General features: G+C 38.8%; 1 protein-coding gene across 3 annotated transcripts in view; it reads right to left on the bottom strand.

Moving 5' to 3' along the window:
• The window catches only part of Fto (FTO, alpha-ketoglutarate dependent dioxygenase), a 442,060-nt gene that overhangs the window by 156,163 nt on the left and 259,976 nt on the right, over nt 1-25,921 (bottom strand). For all 3 annotated transcript variants that reach the window (XR_002822291.1, XM_023721791.1, XM_023721790.1), the window contains one exon: nt 5,174-5,298. Coding sequence is in view for 2 of the 3 variants with exons in the window: in XM_023721791.1 (XP_023577559.1) it covers nt 5,174-5,298 (125 nt within the window). In the remaining variant the exon portion in view is untranslated. The remainder of the gene's footprint in view (nt 1-5,173; nt 5,299-25,921) is intronic.

A 25,921-nucleotide genomic window follows, 5' to 3' on the forward strand; every position in this document is an offset into this window, starting at 1 on the left:
AAAATAAAATAAAAGAAAATAAAGAAAACCTGAGTATGCTGGTTTTTAGAACCCAGACTTCGGAGCTTTAAGAAAGATGGGCATGGTGGGCCCATAAGTGGTGATGGCTGGGGTCATGGAGAACAGGAAAATAGTCATTAAGATGCTTGTTTTGTATATCCAGAAACATGTTTACCAGGTAGTTCTTAAAACAGTGCAATCCTAGTATGTGGAAAGTGTTTCAATAAAACTATCTAGGTCTTAGGAGCGTCATTTTTAGTTGAAGTAGTTCCAAAGCTTTTCTAAGAAACTGGACATAAATATTTATAGAGGCATTATTCATAACAGTCCAAAAGTAGACGCAACCCAGAGGCCCATCAACCAATGACTAAATAAAAACTTCACTCACAGATTGAAATATTATTTAGCAGTAAAAAGAAACTAAGTACTTACATGCTATATAACATGGACGAACCCTGAAATCATTATGCTAAATGGACGAAGCCATACATAATATATGACTGTATTTCTTTAAAAAAAAAATCCAGAATAGGAAGATCTATAGAGATAAGATACAGGTTCATGGTTGCCAGGGACTGAGGGTAGAGGGGAAAACTGAGAGTGGTCATTAACAGGTACAGGGTTTCACTTTGTGTAATGGAAATGCTCCTCAATTAGAAGGTGGTGATGGTTGTACAATTTTGTGCAGATATTTCAAAAATAGTTATTATATACTTTACAATGATGAATTTCACTTCATATGAAATTTGTATTAACTGTATCTCAATTTTTTCTCAAACTCCCCATGGACTTACTTTTGTGTTATTTGCACTTGGCATAGCAAAAACTTGAGGCCCCGCTTTAATGTTTGTTTGTTTGTTTGTTTGTTTGTTTGTTTTAAAAAGCAGCTATTTTCAAAGTGTTCCTTGTCTGTGCGTTATTCTTTACCCAGCTTTCTGAGTCGCCACACACATATGTGTAGTTTAGTCAAAACCTAAGGTAAAAATATACGCTAACTCTGGGTAATGTTTAGAAGGTTTGCATTTCTATATTTAATATAATTACAGTCTAGGTAAACACTGTATTATATAAACAATGTAGATCAATATAAGAGGTTTTCAATACCACAACAACTGAGTCTACTAAGACATCCAAAATTTAATACCTTCCTGAGAAGGTTAGAGCAACTCTCCGCTCAAGTGATAAGGACTGCTCCACCTCTTTCCCAAACCTCTTTCTAGGAACTCTCGACATTCTCATCACCAGGTAAACCCTTAAAATTGGCTACTTAAGACAATTTATACGATCCACAGCATCTCAGGCAGTATTTTGTACACAATAAGGTCACAAAAGACACTTGCTAAATAAGACCATTCTTGTTTCAGAAAGTAGAGTCACGGCATGTGCTGAAAGCTCCTGGCCCCAGCGCCACTAGCCTGAAGCCAGGATACTTCATGCTCATGGGAAGCTGGGGGAGAGCGTTAAGAAGCCTGCGTTTATCTGTTGACTGTAGGGAGACACACAGCATGGAGTGGCCTAGCTACTGTCAGCACTAATTACCACTACTATGATGTTTCTTTGAAAGAGAAATAAAGAAAGGAACAAACATAATCTGCTTAATTAACCTGATGTGCTTTCTTCTAGATTTTACAGAAAAACTGCCAAGTCATAGCAGAAATGAAACAATGTTCCTGAGTCATAATGTAGATCCTATATCAAAAAATTGCACAACAGTCAGATGCTGAAATAGACACCATTTTTTTGTGAAGTATTTTCTTTAACACTTAACTTACATCACTGAACCTGAGCAAGCAGGCAGAAATGAAATGTTTCTCATGCTGAACTGTTCAAAGCGACGGAAACATATTTCTTCCTTGATGATAAGCCACAAATAATTATGGCAAGGATAAACAATGTCTTCAAAATTTTCAGTAATCTGTGTGAGATACTGAGGTTGTCTATAAAATAAAAGCACTGATTTTTATATTTTATGGAGAAAATCAACTCAGGAATAGACACTGAACTGTACCTTTTCTTTGGTGCATTTTTCAAATGATAATTCTTTCCACTGTCACCATTAAATCTTAATCCATTCCAGCTCCTTGCATGGGTCATTGAGTCTATATGTACTGCTGTTATTTTAAAATGTTTCCCCTTGGTAGGGAAAGAGGGGGAGAAGAGATGTTGAGAGCCAGATGGGCCTCTTCACAGTTCATTTATCAAACCTAATACGCTGGGCTCCACCCTCCTCTTACTCACTATTGCGGTTAAACTTCCATATAATTTGGTAATCATTTTCATTATCAGAGAGTGACCCCAAAGCAGCCGATCCTGGGATACCCGGTCCTTGCAGCTGCTCTTTTTCTGCCTTCTCCTACAGTAGACCCTAAGAACCTCTGAGTTTATTAGCTGCAGGCTGACCTTTGGGCTGTGGAGGTCAAGAAGGGGTCAGATCAGAGGGCTTGCCCAGTTCTTTAAAAGCTATAACAAGCTGTCCATCAGGCAGAGTGGACTGTATAAACAAAGCCAAATCTTCAGAAATTCTGTACCACTTCTGTTAACACTTACCCTGCATTCACACAGCAGCTCCTGATGTACTTTGGATCATTCAACTCTGGGGAAGTGAATAGACAGCCCTAATAAGCCTATTTGGAGAGGGCTGTTTATGGGATTACTCAGTGTGGGGAAGGAAACCCACAGCACTCAGATGTGCCTCTAGAACCGCAAGGTTGTGAGACACTGTGACAAACTCGGTTACCCTGAGTCATACAGAATTGACACTTTCCTCAAGATGCTAAGTTACAGGGAACATATGCTTTCGGTTTAAAGAGACTGCAGAGTCCCAGACAATAGCTCAGCTCCTAGGCAGAGAGAGACCAGTGTTTTAGGAGCAAGCCATACGTCTCACTGAAAATATTCTCCCTGATACCACGACTGTAAATGAACCTGCTGCTGAAGAGAGGGTTTATTACAATAGACGCATGGTAAAGTTATTGCCAGCTGCAGAGTCTTGGCTGACCTAAATTTCTTGAAGTTGTACAGTTCATAATGCATTCTCTAACGTGTAATATAAGATAATTAGAGTCATCTGTATGTAACTTTCAGAAGAAAAAATTTCTATTATCTAATCTAACTGATCCCCTGATAGCTTTGATGAAAGTAAAATGCTGTAACCTATTGCTTGGCCTTTGGGGAGTGCTAATTATTTTCTGTCAAAGCACATTTTTCCTCATGTAATTCCAAAGTACACAATAGGCCAATCTCTACAACACAGGCAGCTCAGTGAGCGCTGCTGCGGATGTTTTATAACATTCACCACCACAGGCTGGATGATCCCAGACAACCAGATGACACTTTGATGAGGAAAAGAGAGGTATATGATGACTATCTGTTTAGACGGATCCTATGATAGGGCACCAGGATGCGAAACATCAAATGAGGGAAAGGATTACGGTTACTTAATACTGTGAGGACACTTCGCCTTCTGCACTCTCCAGCCATCTCCCTCTTGAAATTTTCTTTCAGGTGTTTGGCTTTAAGGGAGTCTGCAGAGTGTCAGCAGCTAAGTGTTTTCTTTCTTCCTTCCCTGCCACAAAGAACTTGAGAATTTTTGTTTCAGATGCTAGACTACATCAACTTCAGCACTGGCTCCAGCTCCTGATTAAATTGTTAGCAGTACGGGCCAGAAACACTGAAACCAGACTCCTTTTAAATAGGCCATTTTGGCCATGCTGTCTGATGATTTGGTGTATTAGGAAATTATTGTTAACAAACCCAATATATTCAACAAAAGACATCCATTCTCTAAGTATTCTCTCTCTCTCTGGGCCCTGCTGTCTTTGGAGGGAAGGATTACGAAAGAGAGATTACAAGATTACTCTTTCTTCATCTCTTTGCTATTTAATAAGAATCACCATGAGAAGATAGAAACACACAGAAAGATAGAAACATCTTCAATATCCCCACACTGATAGTCCATTATTTAACAAAATATGTGAATTTAAATGAATATAACACTTAAATTATAATAAAAAGAAAATTTAAAATTAACTACTAAAAGTTAAATTGGAAATTATTCCGTCCTTACTGGTTGAAACTATGTGTCATTTACTAGAATCACATTTAAAAAAAAAAAAAAAGCAGGAAAATAAAATTGTGAATTAAATGATTCTTATGTGCAAGTCTGAATTTTGAGATAATACACATATTTGAAAAAGCAGCTTTCTGATGTCCAATCAGAACCAACAGTTTCTACTGTTTCCTATCTTAAGAAATGTTCATCTGTTCAGTCTTCTCCAAACAAATCTATTTTTATGATAATTATTACTAGCAAAGCTATCAGTGACTGTGAATTCTGTTGTATGAAGTCACTTGGATAATATTAGAGCTATCAATAAATGTTCTTGACTCCCAGGCACATAGAATATTTCCACATCAAATAAGACTCTATGACAAAATAAACTATAATTTACCTCATTCCTCTCCCTCTTTGCTCAGAGACAAATGATACCGAAGTATTATTGAATTAATTTTTACAAGCCACAGTTACCTGAAGGATGACTCTAACATTTAGAGAAATGAGTTCCAACTTTCCACATACCAACTGTTTTGCAAACAGGAGCAGTATAACATATTTATTCTGTACATACTAATTCTATAAAAGGTGATCATTTACAGAAATTTTCTGCCAGTGACAGCTTTCTAAACACAGATAAGTCTATGTGGAAAGAAACTAGATTAAGCTAAAATAATTCCTCTTTGGTCAGTTCTGATACTGGGGTTGATAAATAGATTTTCGATTAATCTTCGCTGAATCAAGAGACAGGAGACCACTGTGTGGATTTCCCAGACAACTGCCCTAACTAAGTGGCAGCAAGTGTCCTAGACTACTGAATTAAAGGGGCCTAAATTACATCAGGTACTTCTATTACATTATGCTCAAGGTGGAGACATGTATGCGAACTGTTCCACTAAGGAAAAAAAATCATATACACCTGCAGACGGCGTCACAGAGCATTATAATTAATGTAGGTCACCACGGATAAGAAAGCTAACTAGCTGAAAACATCTTAAACTTGCTGATATTTCATGGCCTCTCACATGAGAGGAACAAGAGCAGTAATAAGGAAGGGCTCAGCCCAAGATAGCTCTTGTTTGTCATTGACAGCAGATCCCATTTCATTAGAGAACTAACCTGGCTTGCCATTCCCTCCGCAGGTTCTGGCGGGTGGTGAGCAAGGCAAGGATGGCAGTCAGCATCTCATTCCTTTGTTCCACGGGGAGTCCCTCTCTTTTAACTTCTTGAAGCACAGCATTTGTCTAGAAGAAATGATCCCAAAAAGAGAAAGAAACAGTGAAAAATTAATAATAAAAAAAGCCCATAAGCAAATAAGGACAGTAAATCAATGGCTTTTTTATTACAGTTCCCCTGCTAACAAATCAATACGGTAAATGATGGTCAAAAATGGCCAGCATATATTTTGTATTTAATCAATGTACATGGCACATAAGGTAAACTCTAAAGCTCCATTGCCTTAAGTAACACATCAAGACACTGTGCATTCTCACTCTAATTTTCTCAGCACACCAACGATTTTTTTCCCTGGGAATTGCCTACCATGGGCTATTATTAGAAATGATTTTCACGTACACTTCACTGTGAGTTGTTTGTTTTGCCTTTTTAAAAAAGAGCAGACTGACTTTCGTTCTGCTTCCTGCCACCCAGCTGAGGCTTTCCCTGCTGCCTCTCTTATTTGAATCATTACTTTCAATTTCTACCCACATCAGTGATGGGGGGTGAGGGGGGCTCATTTTCCTTGCTTGTTGTAAATCAAGACCTTGGGGGGGGGGAAGCAACAAGAGCGCAAAAATCAGAAAGAACATTATACCTTAACAAATACCTTTAGATTTTATAAATGTTATTTTAATTCAAAGTTACTGTGGTTTCTTGGGCAATTTTTATAGCCTATATAGTGGCTGAAAGCAATGAAATTGTCGCTTTCTCTTATTTAACATATTCCTTCTCTAATGGATGCCAGTACATTTGCATACTTTAAAAGCACAGTCATCACTAGTTTTCACATAACTTGAAATATGACTTCTTTACTCTTCTGTAGCATCTTACAGTGTCTACACAATATCTTCATGACCAGCTTGAGAAATATATTTGTTGTTTCTGTTGCTTATTTCCACACTCAGTTCCCCTTTGTCTGAAAATAGCATCTAGATCTCCTCTCAGGAAAATCTCTCTCATTGCTAGCAGTCTTAGAGCTACTATCAATCAAAGTGTGCTGCCCTCTCTGAACAAGGGTGTGGGCCAGGGCACTTGGGTTCTCCTTTCCAAAACTCTGACTCTTATGAGGAATGACAAAGGAAAAGGAAAAATTTTGGAGGTAATTTATAAACCCCTTAGTTTATCACACCCATGATGTTAGGAGTAGCCACGGTTTCACAACCTTTCTGAGTCCAGATCATTCTCTGTTTACTCTGAGAGTTTGAGGTATCCAGCATCCTTTAAATAAAGTTCTATTTTGTTCAAATTCACAGACTCTGTTTCTGTTGATTAGAATAAAAAGCTCCTTTAATGAACAGAACAGATAAAGCAGGAAATGGTATCTCCACTGTGAAGGATCCAAAATAATATGACAACACCAGTCAAGAAAATGACTCTGCCTTTTAAAAGATCCAGTATTATATCTACTTTACCAAGAGATGTACCCTGTCAGACATTCAATTCTAAGACAAGAATATCTTCAGTCCTCCAGGACAGAGAGGAATGCTCAACTTCTTCAATACATGAAACCCAGCAGCCAGGGATTCCAAAGTCTGATACTCACTACGGCCAGGGAGATAACATGAATGAGTTAAGCAGAGGCTTCCCAAAGAGGGGACATGCTTTGTCTAAAGCAGCTCTAGCTATTCAGCTCTAGCCAACTCCTCCTCAGCTCAGAAAAACTGGCTCAGCAATGCCAGATTCATGAATTTTCTATATAAAAAAGGAATCTACTTTTTTTTTAATCCAAAAACTCCTGATTTTATAAATGTTGGAAACACATTTGAAAATGTTTAAAAACAGGAAGCCAGCCAAACAAGAAATAGCAATGGGGTGAACAGAACTCAGACAGCAGCCAATGTGTGGCCTCTAATCCTAATTTCAGAGTCACGTGGGCACCAATGAGCTCTCTAGCGGCCGCACTGCTCCTGGTGTGTGATAACCTACTTCAGGTAAGGCTGAAAGGAGCCTCAGAAAGCTGGGTAGGGCATCGTGACGCCCATGACTGCACAGTATGTCACCAAAATACAAAAATGTGTAAAACTGAACACAAAGTACACATCTAGATGGCTCCAAAATCATGATGAAAATAAATTATTTTTCCCTTTGAATCTATGAAAATATTTTTCAAAAAGCCATCACATCTTCCTTGCCTTTCATATCATTTAAATTGCATCTAAGGATCCTGGTGTCCACAGACTCTGAGCAGCCTCTACAAGACTGGAGAGGAAGGACTTAAAAGAATAATGTCTCACAAGGATGTTGTCGGTTGAAGTCACCACTATACTTACTGTCTGCCTAATAATTTTAATAGTATTTGTCAAATCAGTGAATAAAGAACTTGAAAAACAAATACTGCAAAATGAAAGAGCAATGGAAGATTCTTAAGAAGTTATGTTATATAAACGTTAAGTTTAGGGGCTAGGGATTTAGCTCAGTGGTGTAGTGCCTGCCTGGCAAGCATGAGGTCCTGAGTTTGATTCCCAGTACACACTCTAAGAAGGTAAACTCACACACAGGGTCAGTGAATGAACACACTGTGATCCATCAGCACAGTGGACTACTAATGAGCAAGAAAACATGATGAGCAGCTAATGCATGCAACCATTTAGAGGAACGTCAAAGGCATATATGGGGTGAAAGAAGCCAGTATCAAATGGTTAAATACTTCACGAGTCCATTTGGTTCCTAGGGATCTAGTAGAGTAAAGGACGGCATGAGAGTGTTTTATAGAGCTATTCTATATCCTGATTGTGCTGGTTGTTATATAATATATATTAAAACTCACTGACTTACTGTCCCCAAAGTCAGTTTCATTACAAATAAATTCCATCTCCATCACATTTTTAAGACAAGAATGAATACGAAAAACAAGTTCACACACAAACACATCCAATAAATATGTAGCAAAATATGGACAAATACAACTGATAATAAATTCTATGACAGAAACAAATCTTAGATTCAGCACCCAGGTTCTAAAGTATAGTATTGAATAAAATTTAGGGTAAAAAAGTCATTGCACAAAAAGAAATTTTCAGAGTGTCAAAAGATCATACTTTTTCTAAATAATTAACAATTATATTTCTCTCCTTATAACAGTTCTGAGGGCTGGGTATATAGCTCAGTAGCATAAGCGCCTGCCTGGCAAGCTCAAGGTTATGAGTTCGATCCCTGAAGGAAAAAAAAAAAAAAAAAAAGCTAGCTTTTAACAGTGTTGAACACTCAACAGTGCTGAATTTATTTCACCCACAGGAATGTTAACAAGCTACCTTCCCACTAGTAGCAGCACAGAACTGTCTTCATATAAGTACCAATTTTTAAATTGGTCTTCTGTCTTCTATTACCAAAATACATTCTCTCTCTTCTAACCCTCAAAATATAGGGAAAGAAAGACACAGGTTTAGGAAACATGCTGTAGAGATCAAATTTCATTTCATTATTAATGTTTTTTTCTGCACAAGAAATCCAAGGAATTACTGGCCATATGCTTAGGACTAAGCATATCTTAGGAATGGTGCTCAAATCCCAGCTGTTATCTCCTAACTGTGGGTCCTTCCTGTAACTGTAAGTGGCCATGAGACGAGAATGCTTCCACAGATTCTTGTGAGGAGGAGCAGCCTGATACTATACCACTCTGATTCTTACTATTTAGTTTCATCCTAAACTCGCTACATTGGGCAAGGTTGTGCTATTTTAACAAAAAGATTCTTGAAAGTGACTATTTTTAAAAATTTTTTGTTGTTGTCTATTACTTTAAACGAAAATTTTCAAAAAGACATCAGGCATTAAACAATCATCACCCTCACACTTCCATCCATGCCACGTGGAAACCAGAGGCATATGCTCCTGCATAACCTCAGTGGTACAGTCTATCCTTGGAGGGTGGGTTCTGTGTTTGGGATCAGTCCCTGATTTTACTTGCCCTTCCTCTGTCAGGGGATGCCCCTCTCTCCTAGCACTGCCCAATAGGTAACCTAGCCCTTCTAGTCTCCCAGGGGTGGTCCTTGTTCTGGGATCCTCAGCTGCCTCTGTTTGCCTCTCATCTCTTGCAGCTTGCTCTCTCTGTGAGTGACTACCCCCTCCGCACGGAGCACAGCCCCATGAGTGTCTCTCCTTAAGCCTCTCACCTCAAACACGACAGCTCATCTGCAGCTTGGACATATTTGAACCTATTATCTTTGCTTTTCAATCTCATATCTCTTCATCAAACCAATTCTTCTCCCGTATTTCCCTAAAGTGAGTAGCTCTGTAACCAAGGCAAGAACACAAGCTAGAATACCAAGACTCACTCTAGTCTCCTCCACGTCAGTGTACTTCCTGCAGCAAACTCCTAAACCTTGCTCTTCCCCACTCTTCAGTAAGACTTCAACTTGTCCCATCCGCACTGCTCCAGCTTAGCTCAGGCCTATCCCTGGTTTTTCTGTGTCTATCTCATCCCTTTTGTGAATTTCAGTGACTTTTTAAAAGCACAGATATGACCATGTTACTACCTTTTAAGTAACTCAGCATTATCCAACTGTGGTGTTTAAGCCATCTTAAAGATGCACTGGTGCTTCCAAGAAGGATGTCCCAGTCATCAAGGAATTTTTGGTCTCCGAAACCCCACCTGCACCAGAGTCTTTCTATCTATAAATGCTTTCATTACAGACACTGAGAAATAAGAGAAATGGTATTTTTTAAATAAAAGCTCAAAATTCTTGGCATGGGCAAAAGCAAAGACAAAGTCTGCTTTCTTCTCAGATTGTATCTCTTGCCATCATCTACGGTATTCCACACACAAGTAACAGTGCCCATCTGCACACACACGGTTGCTCCATACTGTACCTTATTTACCTTATTTATACCCTTGCTATATAATTTGCCAGTGACTTGGTGACTATTCATTCTTCAAGAAACATCTCAAAAAGTGCCTCTTCTGTAAAGCCTGCTATACACCACACCCACGGATGATCACCCCTTCCCCTGCACCATCGCGGAGCATCCCAGAAACCTCACCAAACTCTACTGCACTTATTTAATCTAAAGGTTTCTGCCCCACACCACAAGATGTCTTGTAACAGATAGGATCTGCATCTATTTCCAAGGCACCTACTATAGCAGTACACCTTGGCCACAGACTGCTGATGGATCCTTTCAACAAATGAAGACAAATGACATGCTGGAGCACGTCTGCTAAATGTGGCACATGGCCAAAAAAAGAGTACTATTCAAAGTAAAAAAAATAATGGGTGAAACAAGCTTGGGTTTGATCGGAACCATTTCCAATACAACTCTAGGAGAGAAGTTGTAAAAGCTATTCTTAAGCAACAGAATCAGAAAAAATACCTAAATGCCCTTCCTAAGTTAACTACCAAGAAGGGTAGTACTCATTTGGATGGATGGATCTAAAAACGTACAGTTTCAATATACCAGCAGTGGTGCACCTACAGCATGCATGCTGCAGTGGGCTATTTGTACCACTGAAAGCTCTGAAAGGTTCTCCAACACTGAGCTACACCATGACCACATTTATTTATTTAATTTATATTTTTAAATTTTACACATTTGGTACAGGGTCTCACTATGCAGCTTGGACTCCTAGTGATCCTCCTGTTTCAGCCTCCCTAGTACTGGGATTACAGGTATGTACCACCACGCCTGGTCTTGGTAGCTGGCTCCACACAGGTGGGGCTAGCACAGCATGTGGTATCAGGGATAGAACCTGGGTCTTGTGCTTGCCAGGCAGGCACTTAGACTGCTGAGCTATCTCCATGGCCTTCATGACTACATGTAATCTATGCATCCTCTCTTAGTAAGCCAAAAGAAAAAAATCTCATTCTTCCAAAAATCTCATTTCTCCATTTCAGTAGAGAAAACCACTTTGGACACTGGCAAATTATAGCATACTAAAGAGAATGCCCCAATGTCTTTGGTTTTCTCCTAGTTCAAACATCATGCACAAAACCAAAACAAAAAATCTGTAAGAAGGGGCAGGAAGAGAAAACCCAACACTCTAAGTAGCTTTCAATTTTAAGCTTAAATGTTAAAATTTTCATAGGAAAAAAGTCTCACACATCTGAATTTACAATCCCCCTAATTTTTCTGGACATTTAGTAACTCTCACATGCCATAATTTTATAGCATCATAACAAAGCACATATAAGCACATGTGCAATAATGTAGAATTTGTTCACATAAGTTTCAGAGAGGAATCACTTGGATTTAAAAGAAGCATATATTTACTAATAATTCTATTTAAGTATTAAATTCTTTGGGGTCCTCTCTGATATGGAGTAACATCTTCTGACAGCCCATGATTCCAAACTTAGAAGTTTTTTTAAAATAAGTCAGAGACCTTTGTCTAAGGAAATACAGGACAACAAGATGGCTTTCAGCAAATATGGCAAGTAATTATTCAATTTAACTTATTTAAGAAAAAAATAATAATTCTCCTACTGCTGTTCAAATTTCAAAAGGCACACTGATGCCAGGGCTCCTGAACTGTGTCTTTCCCGCCTCCCATCCATGCCACCACCACCACCACAGAAGTAACACCGTCACTCCAGGAACAAGGCCCCTCCTAGCACTCTTCACACACATAGCTGCCTCATGGAAAGGCTGCATTTCCCCTCTGCACACACAAATTACAAAGATATGCTCTGACTGATAATGAGGGCTAAGGTTCAACTTGTGAAGAAACGTGGTTGGAGATGTTATCGGCTGGGAAAGCTATTTCCTCACATCAACGTTGCCACAGGCTGTCAAAAACCTGACCAGGGCTCCCCTCTTCAAAAGTCCAGGAACACTTTTTTTTTCCTTTCTTTCCTTTTTTTCCCCCTACCCCTTTAAGAAGAAAGACACAGAATGCACTGAGATAGGCTTAGTCCCATCAAAGAAAGGTCGATCTCAGGTCTTCCTTCAGTTACTGATTGTCAGTTTAAGATGGCTCTTTGGTGAGGCCTTTGCAGCCTCAATGCTGAGTGATGCCTTCACATTTTCTAAACTGGACTGGACACCACCGAAGATCTCCAGCATGCCTGGACCCACGGCTCAGCAGAACAAATAAACATTCCTCCCAGTCCTTTTGCCTACCTTATCTCCCTCTCCTGGAGCAGGAGGTTTTGGGGGTGCCAATGTTTACACAATGTTAAAACTTTCTTTCCCCTGTTTCCTGAATTTGAGAAAACACATCCTGGATGACCTCGGCTAAGAGATAACACCAAGTCACCAATGGGTGCCGCGTCCACCGGACTACTTGAGGTTGCTGTCTTCATCCTCCCTCCCTGCCCCCCTTTAGCGTCTACTCACAAGGAAAATTAGAGATAAGGTGACTGTCTTGAAAGGGAGGCTCAAAGGCAGGAGACTTTAAGGGGCTGCCAACAACGTAGCCCTTTAATTCATTTTTTTAATATTAATTTTATTGAGAAAGAACTAGCAATGAGCTTCAAAACAGGTTAGTAGGACAGTTACAGTAATTAATACACTGCACATTGTTGTCTTTGTAGTAGTTACTCATAGTACAAGATGCAGCCATGATATCTTGTCTAAACACTATTAGTTCAAATAGTATTCAAAACTTTCATCTCACTGAACTAAGAGAAAGTAGCTGTATATCTATCTATTTTGTATATACAGATATACACCTATTTTTTTTTTCACTACAAAATGGACCTTCATTTATATCCTCCTTTCCTGTAGCTCAGTGGTGTCCCAAATTTTCTGGTCAGGGAGATTATGGGGCCACAGAGGAAAGTGATTGACAATGTACAGTGTGCCTAAGGAGAGTCACCAGGAGAGAAAACATTCTCTCAGACTTTCACAGGGAGCAAATCGGTCAAGCATTGGTCGTGACTCATCCAGATGGCTGACATGGACAAAAGATGTACAAACTGCAGTACAGGATTTCAGGGTAAATCCTGAGGGGATTTCACTGACCTTGTGAGATATGAAAGTTGCATTTTTTGTTATATAGGTTTTGCTTTATCTTGGTCTTAACCATCCAGCAAAAAAAGTATAAAAACAAGGTATAAAAAGTACAGCCATATTAATATGCCGAGCTGTAAAAGGCGCAAGTCAACAACTTCTGACATTGCCAGTCATGCCAATAGTCCACTATTATTATAGACTACTAGACTATATTGGATTACTTTGCTGAATTCATGTATCTACAATATATGAATGGCAATGGAATATACATTTCTGACAAAAGTAAACTTTTATTTCTACCTGAAGACATACTTGGTTTACTTCATCTCAGAGACCCACATTTTCTGTGTGTATGTGGATTAACTGAATCACTGGGTCTTGTGCATCAAAGAAAGATTTGATTCTTATGCAATTTTTACTTCCAAAATTCCATGAAAATAGAATATATAATAAAATCTAACAAAATATTATGACTGAATCTGTTACTTTTCCCCACATTTTAGTGCATATTGGTTACAGGGAAGAATGGGCTGCATTTTGGCCATTTGTACACCCATATAGCACACTTTCATCATTCTTTCCATTACCCATTTGTTCGACATCCCCCCAGTTTCCCATGCTTGGGGGGTTGATGTGTATAAAGTATGGTGGTCATACTCATGTCCTCTTTTATCACATCCCATCACATCTTCACATCCCATCTTCTTTCCCTTTGTCCCGTCTCAAATAGTCTCCCTTTACTTTCTTGTTGTCTTTTTCATGTTTTACATATCAGAGGAATGTATAATACTTGTCTTCCTGAGTCTGGCTTATTTTGGTCAACACGATCTCCAGATCCATGTATTTTTCTGCAAATGACAAAATTTCATTGTGTTTTACACCCCAGTGATATGCTATTCTGTGTACAGACACCACAGTTTCTTTATCATTTCACCTGTTGATAAGAACCTACACTGATTCCATATCTTGGCTCTTGTACATTGTGCCATAATAAACATAGGTATTTGGTATCTAAGGAATGCTGACTTTAATGCCTTTGGGTGCCTACCAAGGTGTGGTATATATAGATCAAACAGTAGCTCTATTTTTAGTATTTTGAGTGACCTCCATACTGATTTGTATGATGAACATACTAATTTAGATTCCCACCAACAGTGTAAAAGGGTTCCTTTTGCTTCACAACCTTACCAGCACCTTACTTTATTTTAATTTATTTGCAATACTGGAGATGGGAGCCTGGAGCCTCATATGTTTTTTATATTCTTTATGATAGCCACTTTGACTGGGTAAGATGAACTCTCAATGTAGATTTGATTTGTATTTCCCTAATGGCTAGAGATATTTCACTTTTTCACATTTTTTAAATATATTTTGCCATTTCTACTTTCTAAAAGAAGTATATGTTCATTTCTTTTGCCCACTTATTGATTGGGCAATATGATTTCTTGGTGTTAATGCTTTTTGAATTCTTTATAAATTGTAGGTATTAATCCTATGTTGGACTACCCAATGAAGATTTTCCCCTATTTTGTAGGTCATCTCCTCACTCTGTTGAATGTTTCCTTGTGGTTGCAAAACTTATTAATTTGATATATTCCCATTTGTTGATTCTTGTTATTATTTCCTGTTCTATTACAGTCCTAGTCAAAACTCTCTGCCAATGCCCATGGCTTCAATTATTTCTCCTGGGGTGTCTGTTTGTTTTTACTAGTTTCACAGTTTTAGGTCTTATACCTAAGATCCACTACATTTAAATGAATGGCTCAATAGAGTTGAACAATATGGGTCCTCCAGCATACTCAGTAAGGTGCATCTTGGTGTTTGTTCTTCCATTATGTAACTAGACTAGAGTCAAGGAAGGTATCTTAGAGCAATCAAAAATGTCTGATGGGGAAGAATTCAGAGGAAATATGTGACTAATTTTCTCATCTGTAAAGTGCCATAGGTTACAGCAACTAATTCCCAAGTCTCTTGTGAAGATTAAGCTTATTTCTAATTAATCCACACAAAGTAAAAAAATCACAATGCGCAGCATAATCAAAATGCTTGATAAATGTTAGAACTGTTATTATCATACTCTAAAAATTAGGGGAAACATCACTGAAAAAATACATATATAACTATTTTTTAAATCTTAATATATTACAGCCATGACTGTGAATGATGACATTCTTTTCCCAAGACAAGCACACACACACACAAATACACACACACAGTACCTGCCATTTTTCTCCTTGTAACAGTGGAAAATTCACAATACTTTATGTGTTTCCCTAAAGCCACGGAATCACAGCAGCTTGTATGCATTGTGTGAAGTCTTGGGGCAGTCATGTGGATGGCCACTGTGATGCTAAGGCTGCTAGCAGGTAGGGTAGTGGATGAAAGCTACACCTCAGACATCTTGTTGGGAACTTTCGAGTTGCAGATGATGATGAGAAACACCCCATGTATTTGTCAAGGAAAGCAAGAAGAAAGAAAAGTGAAAAAAGGTGAAGGTGGGGGAAAAGTGTTGTTTATAGAAGCCAGCTGCTTGGGCCTTGGCGCCAGCAGCTCCTCATCCTGCTATTTTACGCTTGCAACCCCACTGCCCTCACTGGCACAGGTACAACTAAATGTTGACTTCAATGCTTCAGAGAGCACTCGACTGATTTTGTACATGATTAATTGCCAAAGACATGGCTGGCCATATGGAACAGAGAAAGCATCAAGTAATTCATACTTCTGTATGTGATCACTTGGCCCCTGTTTTTTTAATGTACAGGAAAGAGCTAGTATAGCAGAGCCCTGGTGTCTTGCCCCTGACAGCCCATTAAGAAATCTCAGAGCACCTAGTTGAAGTTATGCTGTTGGCTTTTCAATAGCAGCCTAATAAAACAGAAGCAAAGCTTTCCAACTAGTCTTAAATCTTTCACATACAGTACATTAACTACTGCGACTAAAACAACGGGCTTCTTATGATAGGAAATGGGATTTGATTTCTAGTCTCTGCATACTTACGGAGAGCCTTTTTTTGACCTTTATGGAGTTTACAAAATCATTGTTCTTTTTTTCCCCTTCTTTTGCAAGTACCCTAATAGATTCATTTGTTTCAGTAGAGTCAACCCCTCGTCACTATTATCCACAGTCTATATAATAAAGTTGATTCATGGAGAGGTGAAAGACACAACATTATTATTTTTAAACAGAAAGCCCAGGAATGATTCCAGCTTCTGAAATATTAGTTTCCTTTAAAAACAAGAGAAAACAAAATTTCTACAATGGGAGGAAGGCCTCTCAAACACACTCTTATTACTCATGCCTCTTTCCTATAACTCTGAAATGAACTCACTCAATATGGGTAAGAATACTGATTGGTCCCCCAGTTGTTCTGCTCTTAGCTGGATGATACTATACTTCAGGCCAAGGAGAAAGGTGTCAACTTTGGAGCAAGTCTATCCCGACTTGCAGTCTATTCACTTTATCCATTCCTAAAATCTGTGCCACCTGGGATTACGTATACATTTCCAGTGTTTTCCTTTCAAGGATTTTCAAATGACAGCATTAAAAATGATGATACCCTCAGCTGTTTCCATTATCAGTTCTGACACATGTTGGTGGGGATGACTTGGCTGGCACTTTCCATTAGAAAGTATTTATGCAGTATCTTTTGTCTGTGGATTTTTAGGTGTTACAATTATCCTCACTCCAGAAGACACCATATATGGAAAATTCCACTTGACTGCCTATTCATTAGTAGGATTGTAATTGCCTCTACTGCTGAAATGAGTTAACAACCCATTTACAGCTGCATGCCAATGGGAAATTCTCAGCCTTCCTGCTGCCTCTCCTTGCTCAGAAAATGCTGGCACTTCCCAGAATGTGTAACTCAACTAATAAGCAAGATGAGGCACAGAAAGCAAGAGTAAGACTCTTGAAAGGAAGAAATAACAGCACTGAAATTAACTAAGTAATATGGCAATGAAGACAGAATCCAAGATGTCTTCTCTAGAAAAGTGTTCTTATTGACTATTGTTCAATTGTTCATATTTTAACTATAGTATGCTGTATAGTATAGTAACTGTATAGTATGCTGTATAGTATAGTAACTGTTCATATTTTAACTATAGTATGCTGTATAAAGTCTGATGATAATGTTATTCTCATCTCAGAGATTCTCACTCAGCCACTTAGGAAGAGTAAAATGCCCAAGAGAGACACCCAGCTGCGTCAGTAAAAGATTACACACTACTGTATTGTGCCTAATAGTTTTATATGATACGTAAAATAATAAACATCAATATATACAAAATTATCTTCCTAAAATCCTATCCATGGAAATAAACTCAACAGAGCTTCAAAACTCTCAATAAAGAAAATAAAAATATTTAATCAACAGCCATGAGACAGAGTACTATATGGATCAAAAATTAAGTATGAGCATGACCACACAGTTCACATAATGAACTATAGAATGACATCTCATGTCTCTGCAGTTATTTTAGCGGTGTCTTACTTTGTCTTTGCATCAAAAACTATTCATTCTATAAATAAAAGAAAGAACTTTCCCAGAGTCACCACAACACACACACGTCACTAATTTCCAGCTGCCACTTCTAAGAATCCCACTGCACTAATCCATTCATTGGCCTCACTGTTAATCGAAGGTGAAGCAATGGCTAACTACACCAAGCACTAAATAATTGAGCCACTGATGATGTTTGCCCAAAAAGTGGCTTAGCACCTTCCAATCCTTGAGCAAATGAAAAGTTACCCAGGATCTCCATCAGATCAGCTCCCGCCTTCCCCTAAACATCAGTAGCACAAAGACTGAAGTGGTCTGTCGTGCACACTGGATTATATGAAGTGTAAAACGTTGGGGGAGAGGGGAGGGAGGGATGCCTTTGAAAGGGAACGGGAAAAAGAAATCACACTTGCAAGAGGATCCAGCTGACAGCTCAGTCCCTAACAAGTGAGACAAGTGAATATGTTTGGAAACATTGTGAATGCAGGAAGAGCTCGGGCCTTTTGTCTGCAGCCCTACAGTGTGTCTTTAACCCACTGCTGCCTGCACCACTGAACATATGTTTTCTACACAAGAACTGAAGCAGAAAAGGCTCTTTGTTATAATTCACTCCTTTGTGTATATCTGCCCCCCTTCTACTCACCCCTTCTTTCAGTAACATCCAAACCAAAGCCCTAGTGGAAATTTTAATGGCCCAGGAGAGTGAAGCCAGAAGGCCCAGCAGAGACCTTACTATTGCCCCAGGCCTAGAGAACTGCTCCCCGCCATAGTGGCAATAAGAACAAGAGCTACATTTACTGAAAGCTGACTATCTGCCAAAGCAACAGCATTTCATTGACATTGTCTCTTTTAATCTAGCAATCACCATACAAGAGACACCTCTATGTTAAAGTTGAGGAAACTGAGGCACAGAGAGTACCTTACAAGCATTCAGTTGTAGAGATGTGCAGTTGGATGTACTCATGCAACATTTGGTAGACAGGGGTTTGGAGAATGAGAAAGATATATTTTTATAAACTAGAGATTTGGGAAAATTATACAGGTACATGCACAATTCTGCATTTTAAATGCCATTGTATCTGAGCAGGAATTGAGACAGTCCAAAATTCAAATGTAGCAAAGTTGATGAGTGAGATTCTCAGCTCTTGGCTGCAATAAAAAAACAACATGGTTGGGGAGCCAGGGGGTCCTTCTTGTCTTTAGGTTATTTCAGCATGAAATGGAAAAAGAAAGGTTCCAGAGGGATCAACTGCATTATGATCAAGCTGGCCCTGAGTGAGTTACTTATCTTCTCTGGGCCTCAGTCACCTCATCTTTACAATGAGAGTATTTATAGCATCTATTTCAGGAGTTGAAAGGATTTGTTCCTTATACATAAGGCCTGGAAAGTACCAGACATTTGATAACCAGCCAGTATGTGTTAGCTATGTCTCGTTCATAGAATTTTGCTACTAAGATTTAAGATAAATTGAGAGTAGTGGTCATTTAGAATCACATCAACACTACTAGAACTGGGTACCACTCATGATACTTTTTAAGCTTTTCTTTACTCCTGCTCTTTTCCTGCTCAGTGTTAACAAGGTAACCCTGATAAGCTGAATCTGAATGCTTTTTATAACAAGTATAATATAGCAAAGAATATCATCCAACACTTTCTGTATGCAAAGTGTTTATCGGCAGGTGTCATTGAAACTTAATAATAAGCCTATGAGACAAAGGTATTATTATTTTCACTTTGTAAGAAAAGACTCAGAAAGGTGGAATAATTTGCCAAATTTTATTCCACCAGTAAGCAATAGAAGTAAATCTAACCCAGGCATCAAACTCTTATGCCTAAAGCTAACATATGTGTAAAATGACTTAATTTGCAAAGTGCTTTTGTGAACACACATCTAATTTAGCCTTCATAAAAACTGTACGAATTAAGTAAAGCAAGTATTATTAATCACATTTCTTTAAATAGAAAATTCAGATTTGTTAAATAACTACCTGCATTCCAAAATTAGAAAAGGAGTTAAACTGAGATAGAAAGTCCAAGATGAGCATATTTTATACCCAGCACATGGAACAAATTGCACCAAAAGCAAATTACAATGTGATAAGCCTATCAATGTATTTGAGTCTTGTAGAAATCTAAAAGGTCACAACATTGGCCACTAGCCACTTACAACTGAGGTAGAGAAATAAAGTACACATAAAGGGTAGAAGATGAACAAGGGATTTACATGAACTAAATCTTTGATTTAAGCTCTTAGAATTGATTTTAATTTATAGTTATTTTGATCTACTACAATGTGCTGTTCATTGGCTTTCATAACCTGAACAGAGTCATTTAACACTAACCTGCTGAGTACTATTATCCTTTTCATTTTGAGACAATGAAAACTAAAACGTGTATCTATATAAGAATAAAGGTAAAACTAATAAATATTATTACAAAAACACAGCTACTCTGAGTACCTTACTCTTCCTAAGATTCCTGAGGTGAAATTATACTGAAGCGTCTATGGACAATGTGACTATTAAAACCCTGAAAGAAACAGAAATCTGGTAAGGAAAGATAATGCACAAAAAGCGCACGTGCAGAGTTGCACAGGTAGGTAACATCTACTTGAGACAAATGCAGTCCCTGCATAGAGACCATTGACTATCAAGTATGTGTTATCGGTACAACCTGCTCTCTGGAACATATTTACCAAGAGAGGGAAGACCAACAAGGATAGACAAACACACAGACAGAAAGACAGACAGACAGACACACACACACACACACACACACACACACACATATTTGTATACCGTATAATTTTGCGATAGAATTTTCATGCAGGAATTTAGGACCTTAATCAACAACTTATATGTCTATCTTTGAAGCATTAATAGTAGCCATGAAAATACAAAATCCCACCACAGTAACTATATAAAAACATTACCAGAAAGGTGTGCATAGTGATTATTTATTTGGCATGTACCAAGTGCCAAGTCTTGTCCTACTCATTTTTTCATGCATTCTTGATTTAAATCTTCATAAAATGCAGTAAGATTTTATTATTCTAATTTATAGATAAGAAAATCAAAGTACAAAAATGTTACGTGATCTGTCTTAGATCCATACCTTCTAAGTGAGAAATGGGTCCAAAATTCAAATGTAGGCAGTTTGGTAGCAGAGTTTAGCCACCAAACTAAACTGGGTAGTTCAGTTCAGTTTACCCACCAAAGTAATAGGATATGAAGCCCTTTTTGTGAAGTAGGAAGAAATACAGCAGCTCCTTAAATCCTCCCAGCCACCCGACTAGGTAGGTTGGTACCATTAGCAAACTCATTTTACAAGTAAAGGCACTAAGGCCCAAACTGTTTAGTAACTGGCCAAGGATCTTACTACCAGAGTGGCAGAGAAGAATGGTTAACCAAACTAGGGTAACAGATGTTAAGCTCTTGTAGGGCTCAGAGACAGCATACTAGTGGAACAGTGGGTCCTTCTTCACTCAAGAGTCTTACTTAGTCACACAGATAGGGACTGAGGTTATAAGGAATAATTTAAATTTTTAATAGAGAAAGACAACAGTGGAATGAGAGCTGAAACCTCAGATCTATCAAGCTATCTTTCCACCGAGAACCACTTTCCCAGATGTAACATCTCCAGTTAAGGATGAAAATGACAAAATCACTTACAGAGTTCTTTTTCACTATTTCTTACTTTTTAAATATTTCATAGGAACAGAATATGAATGTCAGATGGGAACACTAACTCCTGACGCTAGTATAACTAAGAAGGTTACAAAGTCCTCAAATTTGGCAAAAGCCATTCTATTTATACAGGTAGTTCCTCTGCCAGCAACTGTCACTGACCTGACGTGTGGCTTGAGCAGCAGAAAAGTAGCTTCTTTCTGCTAGGAAAAAATAGCTAGTGTTCATGAAAGGAGTAAATGTAAAAACATGATTTAAGGAACATCTGTCAAACTATTAGAATTTGTACTTAAGGTTGTTAAGGAATAAAATTTTCAACTCTAGACTTCTCACAAATTTAAAATAGAAAACTATCATCAAACTCCATTCATTTTCTTCAATCTTTCCAACTGTGATTCAGAAAAAAAGAAACAATCTGGATGCTCCTGAAAACACAGAAGGGGTTGGCACATGACTGGGATATCTGGTACCCCTCCTCAAGAGCGGCAATAGGAATGTGTCTAAAGCCCTGCCTTGGCCACTTAGTTCATTTTAAGGTCTCCCTTTCGGAGTGTTCTGAGGTCTAGATTTATAAACTAATTCACTCATTTTGAGGGAAAAAATTATTCCAACTTCAATTATTAATCCTTTTAAAGCTATATCCCTTGTGAAGCACCTTTATTTAAATAGGCATAGACTGCGTAGAGTTTAACCTTAGCTTTGGAAAGAGCCCCAAGGACAACAAAAGCCACATTTCGGTCTTGATTAGTAAGTATAAAATCTGCAAGCTACTTCTGCTGTTGGCACAAATTCCTACTTATCTCTAGCTTGCCACACTGAGAACAGTTTTATGCTTTGATAAGCAGATATTACTGGTCCATCTGAGAGGCATAATTGCCTCTCCTTCCCTGCTTGGTAGTTACACATTCCATACCCAAAGATGAAACTGCTGTAGAAAGCCCACGATGGGCATAGGCCTTTCACACTGCAATTGTCTCCAAGAGACTGAGCGTGAACACTTCAACTTCAGGGTCTAAACAATGGGTATTCTGAAAGGATTAGAAAAATGGGCAACAACTGAACCTCCTCCTCCCTCCTGTGTTCAAGTCTACCACCTGCTGTGGTATTTTTGTTTCAGTAACAAAGAAGCCTTCATGTTTGAGGCTCATATTTAATGTTTGCTGAACTGGCCATTTGAGTTTTGGTTAACTCTTAAGGAACAGAAAAAGAAGTATGTCTTGCTTGACAAACAAATACACCAACCTACTTTCCTGATTGGCCCCCACAAATCAATACATGTGTCTCCATGGACATCTGTGCATCTGCCTGTCTAACTTCACGCACCACCCCCGAGACAGGAGGATACTCTATTTATATTTAATAAAGTATTATCGGTCAATAAGGGCTGCATAACATTTGTGATTTCATGGTTCACTACAGTAACAGGTGCTGCGGTAAACAGGAATGTAAAGTGTTAAAAAGAAAGGAGGGATCACTTCAGAGACATTAAGCAGCTTTAAACACTGACAGCAGAAAGGGAAAATTTTTAAGCAATTTGGTCGGGTCAGTAAAAAGTAACACAGGTCAAAGGAACAAAATGGCACCCAAAAATTCTGCCTATTGATAAATGAGCATACTGTTTTGTGGTTGGGTGCACAAGGCAAAGGCTAAACAACTGTTGTATGGAAACAAAAATATGCTCTCTTTGTGGCTCTTTTACAATAAGTTACTTCAGCTTGGTGAACGCTTGGAGCTCCCATTCTCCCTGTATATGCGGCTGGGGTATACATTAATGAAAACAAAAGGGTCCATTTTCATTGTAACCATGCAGAAGGGTTAAGCATTTGACCTTCAAGTATGGTGTGCTTGTGCTCAGTGGAAAGGTTCTTGACAATATAAACAAGAATTACTGCTGTTAAAGAAAGGGGACACAATTAAAAACAATCTCAGATGCTTGTTGTACAGCTGTTCAAGTTTCAGCTCTGTCTGACCTCTAAGGATGCTACATGTTTAACGAAGACAATTTAAGATATTTTAGTGAGCCCCTTAACCATTCACCATCACCATCCTTCCCCTTGGGAATACCTATCCTCAAACACAAAGCACTTTTCCAGTAATGAGATTTTACGCTGCAGGCTTTACCCTTAAAGCCATTTGCCTTCGCAATCTGTCCCCTACTTGCTATCTGACCACCCTGAAAAGCAGCCGAATGCCAGATATTAGACAGACTTGGCGGGAGGCAGGCATGTTTAACTTGAGAGATGACAATTACTTTAAAATAGTCCTTTATTTTCTTCTGAAAAGTAAAATGTTATCATACCTCACTCTCCAACAAAGATGTTACTGAAGAACAGTTTTTATGGTGTCAGTAATTTGCCAGAAAAGAAAGGTTTTTTTATTAGAATTAAAATATAGTCACTTATTTCTAATCTGCAAATGAGAAAGCACTGAGACATCCCAAACATGGATAGAAACCGAAAACAAAACAAAACAAAACAAAACAAAACAAAACAAAGAAAAAAACGAAAACAAAACACTCCACCCTAAAAAGTACAAGCACTTTTTTCTGGGACATCACAGTAAACAGTTTTAAAAGAAACAGAAATTCTAAGGTAAAAGACTAAGCCCTTTGTCCAAGCTGAAGGAAACCACTGTCTTCCTGCTGTTTGATCTTAGAGTCAGCAAAAGGCTCTGAAAGTCTTCCACAAATAAGAGGATCCCTGGGAAGTGGCCGTGCGAAAGTGCTGTCCTCCCCTGGGACAGGACAATGGGGAAGCGACCGCTGGCCGGGCCTAGAATAGACTTTAAATGAGCAAACCATGGCAGCCTACTCTGGATTTGAGGAGGTGATACTTCCTACTTCTCGGGAAGAAAGGAAGTCATCTGGAGGTGAAACACCAGCAAGAGACAGACCAAATCTCGTAAAGAGCAGGGCACAGGGAAAGTTTTGCTTGTCAAACACACTTTAATCTCTAAAGTCACTGGCCTTTGATGTTGCCCCAAACAGAAAACCTACATGGTTTGCAAGATTTACAGCATTTCTAGTGGGAACAGTTTCATGCTCCAGGGTTTTTCTTTCGGAGATTAAGGTTTATTTTATCCCTGATGTTCAATGTGTCTGACGGTAAGAGCCTCATCAGAAACAAGGACATCTTCCTGCCCTCTGACTCATCAAATACACCAAACTTTTATTCATCAAATCAAGTTCGTTTTTCAGAGAACAAAGCTGCTGGAGATGATCCAAACTGTGGAGTAATCACTGTCGTTCTGACAAGACAGAAGTGTTTCTCTTGCAAAGAGTCAGCTCCTGGGGGAAATGACAAAAACTGACGAAAATGGATGCACTAATCTCTGTATTATAAAGGACTACACAAATTCATTGGTTTAGATGAGATGAGAAGAAAAAGAGATATGGAGAAAAAAGAAACAGATCACTATATTTGCCCATTCATCTAAGATCACCCACCACTAATCTTAGCACTCAAGGAATTCTGAGTCACACGGAACAGAAGCAGTTGGAAAGGGCCACTGAGGCTCTGAGCCCTGGAGGGCACCCTTAGCATATGCACTAGCATTTCTTTCTTGAGACTGCTTCCTATTATGACTGCAAGACAAGGCCTGACCTGTACAGATCTACTATCCTCAGAAGCTGACAGGAAATTTCAACTGGACCTTGAATCATACTGTAATTCTAGTGAAACTTGGGAAAATGGCAGTTGGAATCACACAATGTGTCTTTTCCTGCTGATTTTAACACTGCTGCCAACTACAATGAATCTGGGCACCAGTGGTGTCCTTTTTCCCCAACACCCCATAACAAAAAGGGGTGTTGCCCCCCACATTCTATGCATCTAGTACAGTCTATTGATGATGATTCTTTTGCCATGGCAATCAGAGACCATTTACATTTTACCAAAACAAAAGGGGAAATCAACAAAGGAATCCTCTGCATCTGCCCCAAATGCACAGGATTAACAAAAAGTATAAAGAAGCACACCTGTAATCCCAGCACTCTGAGGGGCCAAGGTAGGAGGACTGCAAGTTCAAGTCTAGCTTGGGCAACTTGGTGAGACTCCTATCTCAAGATTTAAAAAATAAAAAAGGGCTGGGGGGATACAGCTCAGTGTGAAGGCCCTGGGTGCTGAATATCCAGCACCACCCCCACCCTACTCACAAAAGAAAAATATAGTTCTACTTCTAAGAAAGGAAAAGGAAGTCAAACTGCCTGGGTGTCTTATCCATAATGATGGGACTAGAAGACACTCTTTCACCCAAGACTGTTTAGGCACTTCTGAAGTACCGACACATAAAACCACAAAGTATCTCAGGGAGAAGGAAAGAGCACACCAGTATGACATTAGCAGAGGTGAGTTCTGACCTTGCACAATTGTTAGACAGATCGCTGCAAGGCTGCCTTACAACACAGAGATCTGTAAGTGAGGTTTTATTCTAAATTACAACATGATTCTTCTCTTAATATCTCCAGCTACACTAACAACACCTAGCCCTTTTCCTTTGCTTTTCTGCCCTAAATACACACTTATAGAGAAGGAAGGAAGGAAGGAAGGAAGGAAGGAAGGAAGGAAGGAAGGAAG

Source organism: Octodon degus, unplaced genomic scaffold, assembly GCF_000260255.1.
Source record: "Octodon degus isolate 3935 unplaced genomic scaffold, OctDeg1.0 scaffold00085, whole genome shotgun sequence".
In the NCBI taxonomy this organism is placed as follows: domain Eukaryota; kingdom Metazoa; phylum Chordata; class Mammalia; order Rodentia; family Octodontidae; genus Octodon; species Octodon degus.